A 15,528-nucleotide genomic window follows, 5' to 3' on the forward strand; every position below is an offset into this window, starting at 1 on the left:
ACATGGAGCATTCATTTCTAGGACTGTTCCGTAGAACATACTTTGGGAAATAATGGTATTTGATGCAGTTAGTATTTGTGTGAACTGCCGTGAAGGAAGTAGTGTGTCTAACCTTTATTGATGAATGCCATGCAATTTATTTGAAAAAGTATTAACTTTAACACTTGGACCCTTGGGACAATAAGTTTCAAATGCTTTACAGATCCTCTTAGGAAATTAGAGTTTGAAGGTTTCAAGTATAGCATTCTTATTGCTGCTTCTACAGCTTTTCTTTAAAATGAAATTTATCCACATGCTTAGTGTTGTTGAAATCTATCTTAAACAGACTAGTGATATGATCTCTTGATGGCTCCCTTAACTTTTTACTCTGGCTGGTGTTCTGTATTATTATGCTCCAAACTAATATTTTCAAGTTGCTGTGCTGACAGTTTTATATGCACACCCTTATACGCATCTGACCTTGATCAAAACTGAGTTCATCCTCTCCCATTTCATCCTCCCCCAATCCCAGACTTTGCTTTCTGTTCCCATATGGGTTAGTGACATCATTAACATTTTGGTCTGGATAATTCTTTCTTGTAGGGGACTGCTCTGTGCATTGTAGATGTTTAGCAACATCCCTGGCTTCTACCCACTAGATGCCAATTGCAATCTCCTTCAGTTATACCAACTAAACATGTCTCCAGATTTTGTGAAATACCCCATGGTGAACAAATCACTCCTGTTAGAGAAACACTGCCCTACAGCCAATGTATTCCTTAATCTTACTGATTCTATTTTTTAAGTTTACCTTTAATCCCTCCTCACGTTTTTTATTCCCACTCCCTAACCTCCGTTCCTCTTTATTTCTAATACTTGAGTTTCTTTCATAAGGGTGTGACTAGCCTTCCTGTGTCCGATTTTGTTTCCCTCCCACCCACCCTCTTTAGTACTGCCAAGTTTATCTTTCTAACATGCGGAGCTGTTCTCTATATACAATCTCTCAGTAGTTTCTGGAGGAGACCCTTGTGAACTGGCCTCTCTTTAGCCTCATTCTTTAAAGGTGCTCATACTTACTACACACCCTAGTGTACTTGTGCCTTCTTCCCACCATAGCATACTGTGTTTCAAACTCCTACACAGTTTCTCCATGGTAGGAGCTCTTGGTCACTTGTTTTCAGAGAATGTATCATGCTGAAAAGCATTTTTTTTTTTTTTTGACATCTGTCCTCCCTCATCAAATTGAACTTTTCAGGGACAGGGACCATCTCTCTCTCTGTTTTGGGCAGGTAATAGATATCCAAGAGAAGTCTGAACCATTTATTAGTATGCCTTGATGGATGTGGTAACTTCCTTATTCTAGGAATTCTTTTCCCTGTGTCAGCAGTGAAATTATTTTTCTAAGCTTTCTCATCTAGATTTTGATAGGCTTTTGACCACAAATCACCTATTCAGAAGAGAATTGACGAAAAGCAGTGTACCTACCTAGTTGATACTCAAATTCAGAAGGCACATTTGTGAAACAGCTAGTTAATTCTAAAAGATTTTTATTCAGAAGGGAATTAAATGGTGTGGATTAATTGTGCAGATTAATATAATTGAATTAAAATGTCGAAAGTATTAGAATAATTGAAAACATTGGATTTCCATTGATAAGGATTTGTTAAAATACTTGCAAAAGTGCTATCATTGTCTTAACTATTTTAGTTTTTTATAAAACATATTGCAACATCCTCAACTATTTAGAAATTTATTCCCTTTCAAATGAGGTAGAGGGGTTGTTAGTAAAGACTAGAGTTCCTCCTTCCTTTCCTTACAGGCCTTAATAAATACAGTTTTGTGTGATTGGGTTTTCCTGTGAATTGGAACTAGCTACAGTCAGGCTGACCAATTACACACTTATACCTAGAACTTTAATTAAAAGGTGAAGAAGAGAAAACTCAAAGTTTACATGGCTTTCTGGAAGATAACCCAAGTATAGCATCAGCCTCATTGAAAAAATGAAGGATTGAAGGTGGGGAAAAGGGGAATGAAAAGATCTAGTCCTAATTCAGAATTTTCACCCAGGTGCAATGCCTTGCCAGATTGTTAATAATTATTTATTGGATGAATCCAATAATCCAATATACTCACTGTATATAACGTGAGTTAAGCCAGAAATGATGGCTTTCTGCTTCAGTTTTTAGGGAATGGCATAAAAAGGATCCATTCCTTTGGAAGAAATTCTTTTAATAAGAAAAGCTGTTATGGAGGTTTACAGAAATAAAGCTGAGAAGAGGGAGGTTACCTACAGGGAAGGTACCTCCCTTTCATACCTGCTCTCCAAAAGCTGAAGCAGATCATAGGCATATGTGACACCCAGCCCGTTATTATTAACCTAAAGAGTCATGTTGCCAAGGACCCAGATTTGCCTTGCTTGTTTTCCATTTTCTCCCTTTTCCATCCTTTCTTTTCTTTAAATTTAAAATTTGAAACATTAAATACTAATTAATATTCTCTTTAGAATCTTAAGCAGCTTTAGAAATGATGTGTAATTGAAAGAAATGAGCTTTATTTGAGCTCAAAACAAAACAAAAGACTTTTCCAGAAGAATTTCTGCTCAGAACTTGGAAAATTTTGCATCATAATGCTTCTGTTACATATAGGTCATTGCATGCTTGTTTTCCAAACTGTAAAATAAGCTAATGATATTTTGAATATACATTTTTAATAGCTTTGGTTCTTGAAATTATTTTTAAAATCTATATATCTCTAAGGCCCTACTTAATCTCAGTAAAAGATACTGTGATTGTGAGCTACTTTGTTTTCCATATATTTTCTAATGAGGTAGAAATTATAGTGAATGCAAACTTTCTTAGATTATTTATAGGATATAGTAGATTCTCATTATTTGCAGTAGTTGTGTCCTATAAAGGCACCACAAACACTGAATTATTGAATAGTGAATGATTGCTCCCAGGGGACATACAGGGTTAGTTTCCTACAAGCCTTGGTCATATTTTCATCAGTCAATATGTAACTTTGTTTTATGTGTATTTGTATTTAAATACGCCTTATTTAATATGTATTAATTGATTCATTACCATTGAACTCATGGCCAACAGCACTGTAATTCACATCCAAGCAAAGCTTATGTAATATATTCTTTCCATACAACAAATCACAGCCTTCTTGCACCTAGGAACATATAGCACTTCAGCACAATGCTTGGGAGCTGTTTTAAACAGAGCACCAACAAAAAGCAGAGTAATGTGAAATACATGGTGTTAAATAGATCACAAGAAGGACACTTGTTTACAGTATGAGAGCTGAAACAAGAAGGCTGTTTTCTTGATCACCCTCAGATGCAAATGTGCATGTCAGGTGATTCACATCTTTCCATTGCAAAAAACTAAGAAGGTATCTCAAGTGCTGATTTTGGAGTTAGAAATATATTTTAGCGAATAGGAAGATTTGCATGTATAAAATCTACAGATAATGAGGACAGACTGTAATTATATTAAAATTTATGATTGAGTACTTACAATAGTCCAGATTTGAAACAGTGTTTCTCTTATTTTGGGGCATATGGGTGTTTTGGGTTAAGTGGGGTATTTCTCACAGTTTTCATGGTCTGTTGTCCAGGGGAATAAAACTCTCAATCTGTCTTTTTTATTTTTTGCCCTATAGGGAACAACCCATCTTCAGCACTCGAGCTCATGTCTTCCAGATTGACCCAAACACGAAGAAGAACTGGGTCCCCACCAGCAAGCATGCAGTTACTGTGTCTTATTTCTATGACAGCACAAGGAATGTGTATAGGATAATCAGTTTAGATGGCTCAAAGGTAAGTTAAATTTACTTTGAATAATCTTGCTGTTTTATGCAGTAGAGCATTTTCTGTTTTATTTGGAAGACTTGTCTTTATTAAAATAAAATATTCTTTTGAGTTTTAAAAACTTAAAAACTTTTTTAAAAAGGTCTTTTATTTATTTATTATTAGAGAGAGTAAGTGCACACGTGCATACAAGCAGGGATAGCTGCAGGCAGAGGGAGAGGGAGAAGCAGACTTCCAGCTGACCAGAGAGCCCGATGCAGGGCTCTATCCCAGGATCATGACCTGAGCCAAAGTCAGATGCTTAACCAACAGCCATCAAAGCACCCTAAAAACTTAACTTTAAAAAAACCAAAATTGATCATTCTTAGGGTAGCAACATTTTTTGTTTACTAAATTACTTGGATTGACCACTTTATATTGAGTTACATATCAAAATATTCTACAAATTTTTAGTTAATTTGATAAATGTTCATTGCATATCTCTTACATGTCAGGCACTATGCTAGGTGCTACAAATATAGTGGTGAACAAAATGGACACAGTTTCTCCTCTTTGAGAGTATACATACAATCTAGTAAGGAACTAGATTTCCTTTCAGATAGACTTCTGTAGATTAGCAGGCAACTCAAAATCCCTAAATGGTATGAAGTCTGGTCAGTGTCACCGTTAAAGCTGACATCCCTTATTCTGAAGAGAAGTTTATGGACAAGACCTAAGTTTTTATTTTAAGAGAGACAGATGGTATAATGTTTAGGAGCACAGACTGCCTGGATTCATATCTCAGCTCTACCATCTACTAAGTGTTTGACTTTGGGCAGATTACTTCTCTGAACCTCATTGTTCTCACCTCATTAGTGGTGTTAGTATGGATTAAGCGAGTTTATATCTACAGAGCACTTTGATCAGTGTCTTGTAGATAGTATGCCTTTCAAAGGGGGGAAATTCCATTTTTTCATCAATGAATTTTGAATAACACAGAGAGATACAGAAATACCAGACATTGGGTTCTGGATATAACGTGTATAGAAAGATGAGGGCTCCATTCTTCTTCAAGCTTTTTTGAAGCCCTGAGGTATTTCAGCTTGAAATTTTAGCAGTTCAGGGCAGCCCCGTTGGCTCAGCGGTTTAGCGCCGCCTGCAGCCCAGGGTGTGATCCTGGAGACCTGGGATCGAGTCCCACATCGGGCTCCCTGCATGGAGTCTACTTCTCCCTCTGCCGGTGTCTCTGCCTCTCTCTCTCTGTCTGTTATGAATAAATAAATAAAATCTTAAAAAAAAAATTTAGCAGTTCAGTGTAAGGGTTAAGACCACAGATTGTAGACATAGAGTGTCTGGCTTGAATTTTTTTTAACTGTTCACTAGCCATATTACCTAGACAAGATACTTAATATCTTCACACCTCAATTTTCTCATCTGTAAAAAGAAATTAATAAAAATGCCTACATCATTACCTCACAGGATTGTCGTGATGATTAAATAAATTAATTTAGGCAAAAGCATTTTAAGGATGTATAGTAATCAGTATGCAAACATTTACTGCTTTTGTTACCATTAATAATATTTTCAGGCTATTAGTTACATATTGTCTGTGGTTTAGGGGGAACAAAAGATAATTTAGTGCTCGACTCTGAGTTCATTTTTTCACATGCTCACTCATCATCTCCTTAAATAGATTATAGAATTACAGGGGCTATTTGTACCTTATCTTGTATTTAAGTCACTAATAGGTATTTATTAGAATGACTGATTCTTGGGGCACCTGGGTGGCTCAGTCAGTTGAGCGGGCAGCTTTTCATTTTGGCTCAGGTCATGCATGATCTTTGGTGCCCCAGTAAAGAAAACTTAAAAAAAAAAAATTATTATCTTTCATTTTTACTTAGAGGATTTAAAGGACTTGAGAAATAGTTAATTTCTATAAGACTCCTTTTTTTTTAAGATTACTTATTTATTAATTTGATAAAGAGCATGCGCATGGGGTGGGAGCAGAAGGAGAGGGAGAAGCAGACTCCCAGCTGAGCATGGAGCCTGGACTCTGGGCGCCATCCCAGGACCCGAGATCATGACCTGAGGCAAGGCAGACACTTAACTGGCTGATCCATCCAGGTGCCCCTGTAAAACTTTTTAATGAAGAATAATTTTGTCATATTTTGTAACTGTTTAGTGAAATCAACAGATTTTAACTGTTATGACCTCAGACACTAGAATATTAATTTATTTCTTTTCCTTGACTAGAACTTTCAGTTCTCTACAATTTGTTTCCCAGTTGGCCCAAACCACAGATAAAACATCATTTTATTAGATGGGAGAGTTAAATGGAATAAAGTTCAACTGAAGTATTCCCTTGTCCCATGTGATTAAATAATTCTCATGTGTTCTTCGTTCTCAAGCAGTAGGAACTATTGCTGCTGGCATTTCCGTTTTTGAATATACTTTGCAGTTTGTAATCATCAGGCTCTTAACTCTTGTGAACAAGTTTTTGTTTTGTTTATTTTTACAAAATCTACCCTCTGTAGCGGTTACATTTTCTAATTACTTTTTAAGACTGATGCGGGTAGCTACTGCAGTTCCCTGCAGAAGTTGCTTTTTCTCGATAAGCAGTAGTGATTTACTTGTGGCTAAATGAGTGTTTTTCCCTTCCCCACCCCCACTTCTATTTCTGTACTGCATGATGAGTTGGAAAGCCCTTAGGTGTCCCTGATTAGAAAATGTCTGTTTGTTCCATTTAGTACCCTTATTGTGCATGTAAAGTTTGCTTAACGGTTTTTCTAATCAAGCTGCAGAGACATCACCATGGCTGAGGGCCAGAATAAGAGCACACCACGATCTATAATGACACAGCATTTTTACCTCTTTTCCTTGAAAGGACAAGAACTCTGAGATTGAGAGACAGATTTATTTTAAAGAACTAAAATTTTTCTTCTAAGTAGATTCATATTCAAACAGTTCAAAGCATTCTAGTCAAAGTATTCTAACAAATAATTTTTTTAAAGTGCAGGATCATCTACCATTTTAAAGTTTTTCTTTAGTGATTGAAGAATCCCCAAACAAGTAATCCCAGAACAAGTGGAGGCAAGGAAATGTTCAAAATGGTGATTAAAATGGAACTCTTAAAAGCATAAAGAAGTTCACTTCCAATAGCTAAAACTGAAGATCTGTGACCAACACAAATGGGTCAGTTTTCTCGGATGCTTAGAAAACCTCTTGGTACCTCACTTTTTGAGAGTTACTGGGATGACATGTAAAATGCCCTTCTGTCCTTGAAAGCACTCCGATTCCAGCTCTCAAAAGCACCCTCCTGGGGGAACACTTGAGGACCACCACATCTAACATAGTACCTGCCAGTCCTTGCCTTCCAGCCTCTCAGACTCTATCATATGCTGATCTTAGGGGCTTCATAGCACTTAACCCCTCCATGAAATTGTATTAGTCTTTGTTCATGGACCAACTCTTCTTGCTTTAGAATGTAACCCACAGTTACATTGCCTCTGATTGTTATATTTCAAGTCTCTAGAATTGTGCTTGGCATTTAATAGGTACCTAGTTTAAAAAGCTAATCAAAAGCTAATAACCAAATGATTCCATAACCAAATTCCTTACCTTATGTTACTCCATTCCTTACCATTTGTTAATATATTCGTTTCTATTCAGTTTTTCATTTTATGACAACCTGCAAGTTAGCACTTTTAGCTACATTTTACAGAATCTAAAATGACATGCTAGGAAAAGCAGCTTTTGAACTGAAGGGAAAGGAGTGTGAATATATAAATTTTGTCAGTTAAAAATGCATAATCAAGAAAAGGGCTCTCCTAGAACAACAGCTAACTCATCTATTATTTGTGATAGAAAGCAAAGGACCACTCTTTCTTTTGCTCTCCTCTTTAGTAGGACAAGTGTCCTACATTTATTATTGTAACTTCATCAATCTGTGCAAAGCTTGTAAATATTTATATTTATACTATTCACATGGTCAATAGATTTAGCTTTGTTCTAAAAATGCGTGATTTTCATTCCACATTTAGTAGTTCACCAAATGACTGCTTATGAACTTGGTAAGGTGTTTATTTTTATTATTACTGGAATCACTTTGTAATCTCAGTTTTGGAGGGCATTAAAACTAAAACCGATTCTATACTTTTCTAGTACTGTCAGAGGGAATGTACTTAAGTTATGTTAAAATAATAGTTGGAATTTATAATAGTGACCACCAAAATTTATTATTATTACTATTTTTTTGTGAGAGAGAGAGAGTGCACATGAGTAGGGGGAATGGCAGAGGGAGGGGAGACTCTCAAGCAGACTCTGCACTGAGCACAGAGCCCCACACCGTGCTCCATCCCAGGACCTTGAGATCATGACCTGAGCTGAAACCAAGAGTCAGCCACTTAACCAGTTGAGCCACCCAGGCACTTCCCAAAATTAATATTTAGCTAACACACTAAAATACTAGTTTTCTAATAAACTATGTGATAAACAGAAATGATAATGATTCTCTGTATCATGAATTTATACCACTTTATGAGGAAAGAAGTAAATTATGTATTTAGGGGTTTGTTTTTCCCTTGAGTAAAGGAAAAAGTACTAAGTGTACATCTTTTCTGTATCATGATATATTTTGAGTAAGTCAGCTTTAAGAAAACTCTTGATCATGGATTTTAGAAAATTAGTGTACAAATAGAAAATTTGTTCTTTTGATGTATTCATTTTTGAAAGATTATTTGGAGGATAGGGCCTTACTTTTAAAGAAGCAGTTATTAAAGCCTACTTGCTTCCGGGGAGTATTACTCAAAATTAATAGATACTGATCCTTATGTTCAAAGGAAAGAAACTGACTGCACTAAAAAACTCTCCAAGATTTTTTACATTATTAGAAAATTAATTGTGATTGTAAAGTGTTAAAATTTTTGATAGAGTATCCTGTATTTATAGTTCTGTTAGTTACCATATTTCTACACTGCCACTTATATTGTTAAAAATTATTTCTATATCTTCATATATTTAATATTGTGACTGGTTAGAAATCCTGAGTTTTTATGGAACTAATTGTCCTGTGTTTAAATGCCTGTTTGCTAATTTTTGGCTAGTTACTCATACTTTTATTTTATTTTTCAGGCAATAATTAATAGCACCATCACCCCAAACATGACATTTACTAAAACATCTCAGAAGTTTGGCCAGTGGGCCGATAGCCGGGCAAACACTGTTTATGGACTGGGGTTCTCCTCTGAGCACCATCTTTCTAAAGTAAGTTAACTCATAAGATTAAGTGGAAATCTTCAAGTCAGATGTCTTAAATATATAATAACAAGTGGAGAGTATAAAATATGGGAGAAATTTTTTAATATTCTCAGAACAATTGTAGTGACTTTAAAGCAAGAAGTGAGAGGGATCATTAGATTCCACTGTCAGTTGGAAAATTGCACACATTAAAAACAGTCACCATTGATAGAGAACTATTTGTGTGTTTAACTATCTGTGTGACAGTTAACATAGAAGTTAGGGATTATCACTTCAGAATGGACTTTGCTCAGGGATTAGCACCCTTAGTAGAGACGGTCTGCAAGGAAGTCAACACAAACTCTTCTGAATTGTGAAAACAAGCTGCTAATAATAAAGATTTGAGGTTTTTTACATGATAGTAGGCACATACAGATTACTTTGTTTAAGAAAAATCGTGTTTTATCTGGGTGAGAATTACTTCAGACTCTCTGCTGGAGTACAGGGTGAAATATAATAAACACATGAAGAGTTCTTGGAAGATACTGACCAAGTGAATTACTGTGCCAGAATGGCCAGTAAAATAACAGAACATCACTAGGCTAACCATTGAAAATAAAACAGTTGTCCTGTTTATAAGCAACAGCATGCAGTGTTCATACCACTAGTGTCTTGATATCTTGTGGGTGTCACACAGAAAGAGTATGTAAGGAAAAAGAAACTGTCTCAGGATTGGATGATGATCACTTTTGCTCCTCGGATTTTATGCTCACCATACCCAAAGATTTATGCTTTAAACTTCTCTCTTTGAAGCCTTCCATAAAAGGATAACACTACATTTGAAACATTTTACATATAATTTGGTATTCACAGGATCTGATTCCTTTTGGGAGTTGCAGTTGGTTCAAGGTCGGGCAGTCAGGCTCTTGAAGATACACACTGTTCATGTTTACATTAAACAGTATGCTGTTTATTATAGAAATCATTCAGATTCTTAAATTTCTTTTTTAAAAAATGTTACTTTTTTATGAATACTTATTGAATCAAGGACATAGTTCAGTAATGAAAGTAGTCTTTGTTTCCATTTGTTTTGGTTGTAAACATTTCTTAACACTGTTGCTTTCAAATATTTTTGTTATCTTTTATATAAATTATAGTTTAGAGACCAGTTTTAAGGATATTTTAATTTTTGCCTTCTTGATTATAAATCTACCCCCAATAGGATGATGAAAATGAACAAGCGTTATCTTATTTGGTTTCTCTTATACCTGTTGTATTCTCTAAATACATTTCTTGAGCTGTGGTAAAGGTAAGAATTAGATTCAAAGTATTTCAATATAACAGGGACACAGGCATCCAGTTGAGCATTAGCACTCCATAAATAGTCCCCTTAGGAAATTACATGTTTGTTCTAATACTTTTGCCATTACTCAAATGGCAGCTTTTTGGAATTACCTGTTAAAGTCTATAACAAAAAAAAGCTAAACTAGAATTATATTACTTCCTAAATTTCTTGACAACACAGGAACTAAATTGTGGATTAATTTCTCAAACTTGCATGAAATGATTTTTGAGTCTAAGTAATTTGAACTAGACAAGGGTCTATCAAAATAAGGGAGAGTAGCAACCTTGAGAGAAACGTTTGGTCTCCTAAGGTTGATGTATGAGGAAAATTGCAACTATGCTTGAATTGTTAGAGTAATTACTGTGTTGTATTTTGTTACCATGGAAACCAAAGCCTATAAAAATTAGCAATAGTGTGAGCCTTTATGAAATTTAAAAGGGTCTTAAACATTAACTACTTTGAAATGCTACCTGAGTGTAAGAAAAATTGTTCTGCTTCAAAATACATAGAGAAATTAATCATGGTTTTATTTTTATTTCATTGACCCCGTGTAAGACCTTTTTAACTTTGTGTTCAGATTAATTGGACAGACTATCTCCTCAGTATAAAAAAAAGAACAGCATACTAATAAAGATTCAATTCCTGATCTACAAGTTACACGTGGTAGTGGCAAGTTTAAAGTAAGAAGGAAAGTTGTAATGACAATTTTAATTTTGACCTTCATCTAAGTCCCCAATGCAGGTCAGAGTATCATGACCTCTCCTTCTAAAGTATCCCAAGAGAGAAATGAAATCAGGTTTACTTATGGGGGTTTGGAGAGGGAAATAGAATTTCATATTTTTATTACCAACTCTAGAAGATGTTATAAGTTGCATCTAGGTTTTTTATTTTTTAATTTGGTTATTCTGTAGCCTTAACTTACTCCCTCTGAGACTAGTGGTAGACTAGTTTCCACTTCCAAAACAATAATAGATACTCTTTGTGGCCCTGACACTTCTAGATTACTATGGGTTAATAAGAATTAGCATTTCATGTACTGTAGTTTTGTTGTTGTTTTTACCGGTCTTAAAGACCTTTGTGAAATTATGTTATTCCTCTCTGCTGCTGTACATTAGCTCTTTAGGAATCTTTGGAAATGAAGTTCTAGTAATGTCATTTAGTGGTAATAGTAAATGTTACTATTTATATTGTTGAAAATAAAAAACCTTATATAATCCGAGAGTTTATATTCTAGTAAAAGTTAAAAGTAAGCTCCAAATACTGAGATGTTTATGAGTAAATACTTAAAAGATTCTGTTTTCTTCATGATAAAGTATGCTAATCTTTACTTATTCCACTCACATCCTGTACTCTGCACCTTGGTCTTAGTAAATTATATCTGAACAACCAAGAAGGGACATAGATAAACTTGCTGACACCAAATTCAATGCAGTGGGTCAGAGTAGGTGATAGTCTACAAACAAGTGTTGGGTATTATGTTTCTTTAACCTTCATTTTTATATTACACCTGTAATTGATTTGAGGGCTAGGTTGTGTAAGAGTCAGTTATTCAGACAATGAAAGAAAACCAAGGTAAAAGTGGGCATTGAGACCTATTTTTATTTTATTTGGTTAATGTATATAGTCTTTATACATTCAGTTCGCAGAAAAGTTTCAGGAATTTAAAGAAGCTGCTCGACTAGCAAAGGAGAAATCACAGGAAAAGATGGAACTTACCAGTACACCTTCACAGGTGGGTATTTCATTTCTATTCTTATTCTTGAGCCTTGTTCATTTCAGATGGTGTCCTTTATGTCAGGGTTAAATTTGGGAAAATAATGGCAAAATTAAGGTAATTTCCAAGGTGGACATAGAAATGCACCCTTCTATTAATTTGTACTAGTGGAGAAAGTTTTTTTTTTTGTTCCCCCCCTCTATGCCAATGTCTGCAAGAATCTGGAGGGAAAATCAGTTTAGTAATTACAACTTAGATTCTTTCATGTGCATACAACTTAAAAGCAATCATATGTAAGAACATAGATTGGCCTATTTTGTGTTCTGTAATGGCCAGTCACAAGAGGTGACACAGGAGAGATTCAGGGATATAAAAGTTCTTAGACTCACAAGTCCTAGAAATAGGACACATCTGAGGGGCACATAGAGAAGCCTCAGGGTGGTCAGGAGGCAGGAAGCAGAGCATGGGAAAAGCAGAGGCTAGAGCTATATTGAAGTTTCCTTGGGAATTGCAGATCAGGTTAGACAATTTAGGATTTGGCTCACTGAATAATGTCTGTAGGCTCTAAACTTATGGGGTTAGTCCCTTATTGCCTGGTATCTAGTCCTGGGATAATTAAGGCAGAAGAATTGCATCCTGGGTTGTGTGGGCCAGATGAAGGAGGTACAGCTCTGAATTGGTTAGTTTGCACATCAAAGGCATACCCCCACCTCTCCCCCCTTGCTCTAAGAGTTGGCTAGCCAGAAAGGGTTTTTTTGAGACATAAAAGTGTCAAATTTATAGAAAATTTAAAAAATAATACAGTCTTTTACTTGATTTTAAGTGTACTTAAATCTGACAGTTGCGACGGACATCTTTCTTTACACTTAGTGCTGAGACCCAAAGGCTATAGGATTTATACAGGTATTGCTTTTTCCTTTAACAGTTTAACCTGTGACTTGACCATCATAATCTTTCTTTAGTTGGAAATTAATTTAGATCTCCAAGTAAAGTTCATTAAATACTTATATTTCAGTACTTTTTACAAAGGGTTTAATGTACATTGTGTGATTTAGCTTTTCTAAAAATAATGTTTATTTCAATCTTAAGAGTAGGGCTCAGCTTTGTGCTGAGTTCTTTATAGCATTTGAAGTGTACTCAAGGCTTATGTGAAAAGGAAGAATCAGATGTTACAAATGTTTCCCTGGAATAATGTCAACATAAGAGCAGATTTACATAAAACTTTCTTGAGGAAGTGAATAGAAATTGCCTGGGAATTTAGTGACTAGCCATTTTTGAACATTGTTTGCTCTTTACTTTCTTCCTCACCCCAGACACCCAACTCTATTTGGTAAACCCTGTTGGTATAAAATGTTCGGGTGGGGGTTTTTTTGTTTGTTTGTTTTTAATAGGAAAGGAGAGCTCTGTTAAGTATGCTTAAAGCGTGTGTTGCCTCATAGACCAAAGGTGCACTCTGGATTGAAGCCAAGGCTCCATTACACCTCCTCCACATTTGCAGTGGTCTGGAATAACATGAATGATCATTTTGAAACTTACCTTGACTCTGTCTTCCTTAAGTGCTATGGTAGCTAGTGATGCTTTTTGTACAAACCTATTTAAAATTTAGTACCAGTGTGTGTTGAGAGCTCCAGCTCTTCAGGTGATTGATTCTAGCATTGTAAGAGGACATTGTAGCACATGCAGTAGAGAATATGCAAAGGACTCCAATAAAATTATAATGGATTACACTTGTCCATTGTACTTAGTTCCTGTTTCTCTGACCGTAACTTGTTTTTGTTTAATTGACCATGAACAAGTTGCTGGTGAGATACCTGCTCCTCTTCGGTGGATGGAATGTCTTTAAGCCTGGACTTTCATCAAAGGAATATATCCAAGATGTTTATATATGGAAAATACTGTGAAACATAAATAAAAGATATTCTAAGTTCATCAGTATTTGAGAGCCAAAGTATACAGACCCTAAGTTATCTTTTCAAAACATGTGAAGTCTGAGTGCTAATTTAATGTACAAAAGCCAGAGTAATACTTAAAAAAATTATTTTCATTTCTGTTTCCTCCTCCCCTCTCGTGGCAGTCCCTTATAGATGTCATTAATATATCTGTTTGAAATGTATGACTGCTGGCCATTCTGAGTCTACTCAGCTAGAGAGCAGAACTTGATTCTCCCTGGTTTAACCCAATCTGCTAAATTAACCCTCTGCCTGAAGTATAGAATATTACTCAGGAATTCAGCAAGGGGATCAAGAGGTTAAATAGAATAATTGATAGTAGTAGGCATTTAGTCAGTCATAGATTTTATAGATTTTATCTTTATTTGGGAGAGATAATAGATTGGTTAAGAGTGGGTTTTCAAATCAGACAAACTTAGATATATATTCTCTTTTGCCACTGTATGATCTCAGGCAATGACTTAACCCAATTCTGTTTATACATATGTAGCATGGGATTCACACTGCTTAAGTTCTAGGATTGTTGGAGCGAATAAGAATGATAATGGTGATGTCATATGATAATGGCATTAATATAGACTTTAGAGCCTGGCTTTGAATCTGGGCTCTAAACCCTTACTAGTTGTTTTTTTGTTTTTAGGGTTGTTTTTTTTAAGGCAAGTTACTGTTTTTTTTAAATTTATAAAATGAGAATAAGAACAGTATCTCCTGAGGGATCCCTGGGTGGCGCAGCGTTTTAGCGCCTGCCTTTGCCCCAGGGCGCGATCCTGGAGACCCCGGATCGAATCCCACGTCGGGCTCCCGGTGCATGGAGCCTGCTTCTCCCTCTGCCTATGTCTCTGCCTCTCTCTCTCTTTCTCTCTCTCTCTCTCTGTGTGTGTGACTATCATAAATAAAAAAAAAATAAAAAAACAGTATCTCCTGAAACTGAAATAACACTGTATGTTAACTACACTAGAAGTAAAATTAAAAACTTAATGAAAAAAAAAAGAAAGAAAACCAGTATCTTCTTATAGGGTTATTGTGAGAATTAAATGAGGATGACAAAGTGCTTAGCATAGAGTAAATTTGTAAATGTTAACAGCTGTTATTGGTGTTGTAATGGTGAAGGTGATGATATAAAGCCTTGACATAGTATCTGGCACATAAATGTTCCTTAGAAAGATACAGGTGCCTTAATTGAATAAAACCTGCATCAGTACTCTGGAAAACTTGTTAAAACACAAAATATTGAGTTCTATTCCTGGCATTTCTGATTTAGTAGGGCTGAAATGGGGTCTAAAACTTTGCAGGGTTCCGGGAGATGGCTGATGCTGTTGATCTAGGGGTAACACTTTGAGAAGTAGTACTGTAGAAAAACTGCTCCGTATCTCTAAAGGCATGTGATGAAGAGAGTCTGGCATTTAAAGCCTAGTTAGCCACTTCCCCATTCTTAAGCTCTTGATCTAAGTTTTTACTCTTGATAAAATGTGTGGTCAAATCAGATAATCTGTTGTCTTGATGGAGATAA

At 35.6% G+C, this 15,528-nt stretch overlaps 1 protein-coding gene across 4 annotated transcripts in view; it reads left to right on the plus strand.

The window, feature by feature from the left end:
- Positions 1-15,528, plus strand: part of HOMER1 (homer scaffold protein 1) — a 135,798-nt gene that overhangs the window by 46,331 nt on the left and 73,939 nt on the right. For all 4 annotated transcript variants that reach the window (XM_077867005.1, XM_077866997.1, XM_077867008.1 and 1 more), the window contains exons 2-4: positions 3,649-3,805; positions 8,906-9,037; positions 11,995-12,087. In XM_077867005.1, coding sequence (XP_077723131.1) covers positions 8,936-9,037; positions 11,995-12,087 — 195 coding nt within the window. In that variant the 5' untranslated portion in view covers positions 3,649-3,805; positions 8,906-8,935. The remainder of the gene's footprint in view (positions 1-3,648; positions 3,806-8,905; positions 9,038-11,994; positions 12,088-15,528) is intronic.

Source organism: Canis aureus, chromosome 2 (assembly GCF_053574225.1).
Source record: "Canis aureus isolate CA01 chromosome 2, VMU_Caureus_v.1.0, whole genome shotgun sequence".
In the NCBI taxonomy this organism is placed as follows: Eukaryota; Metazoa; Chordata; class Mammalia; order Carnivora; family Canidae; genus Canis; species Canis aureus.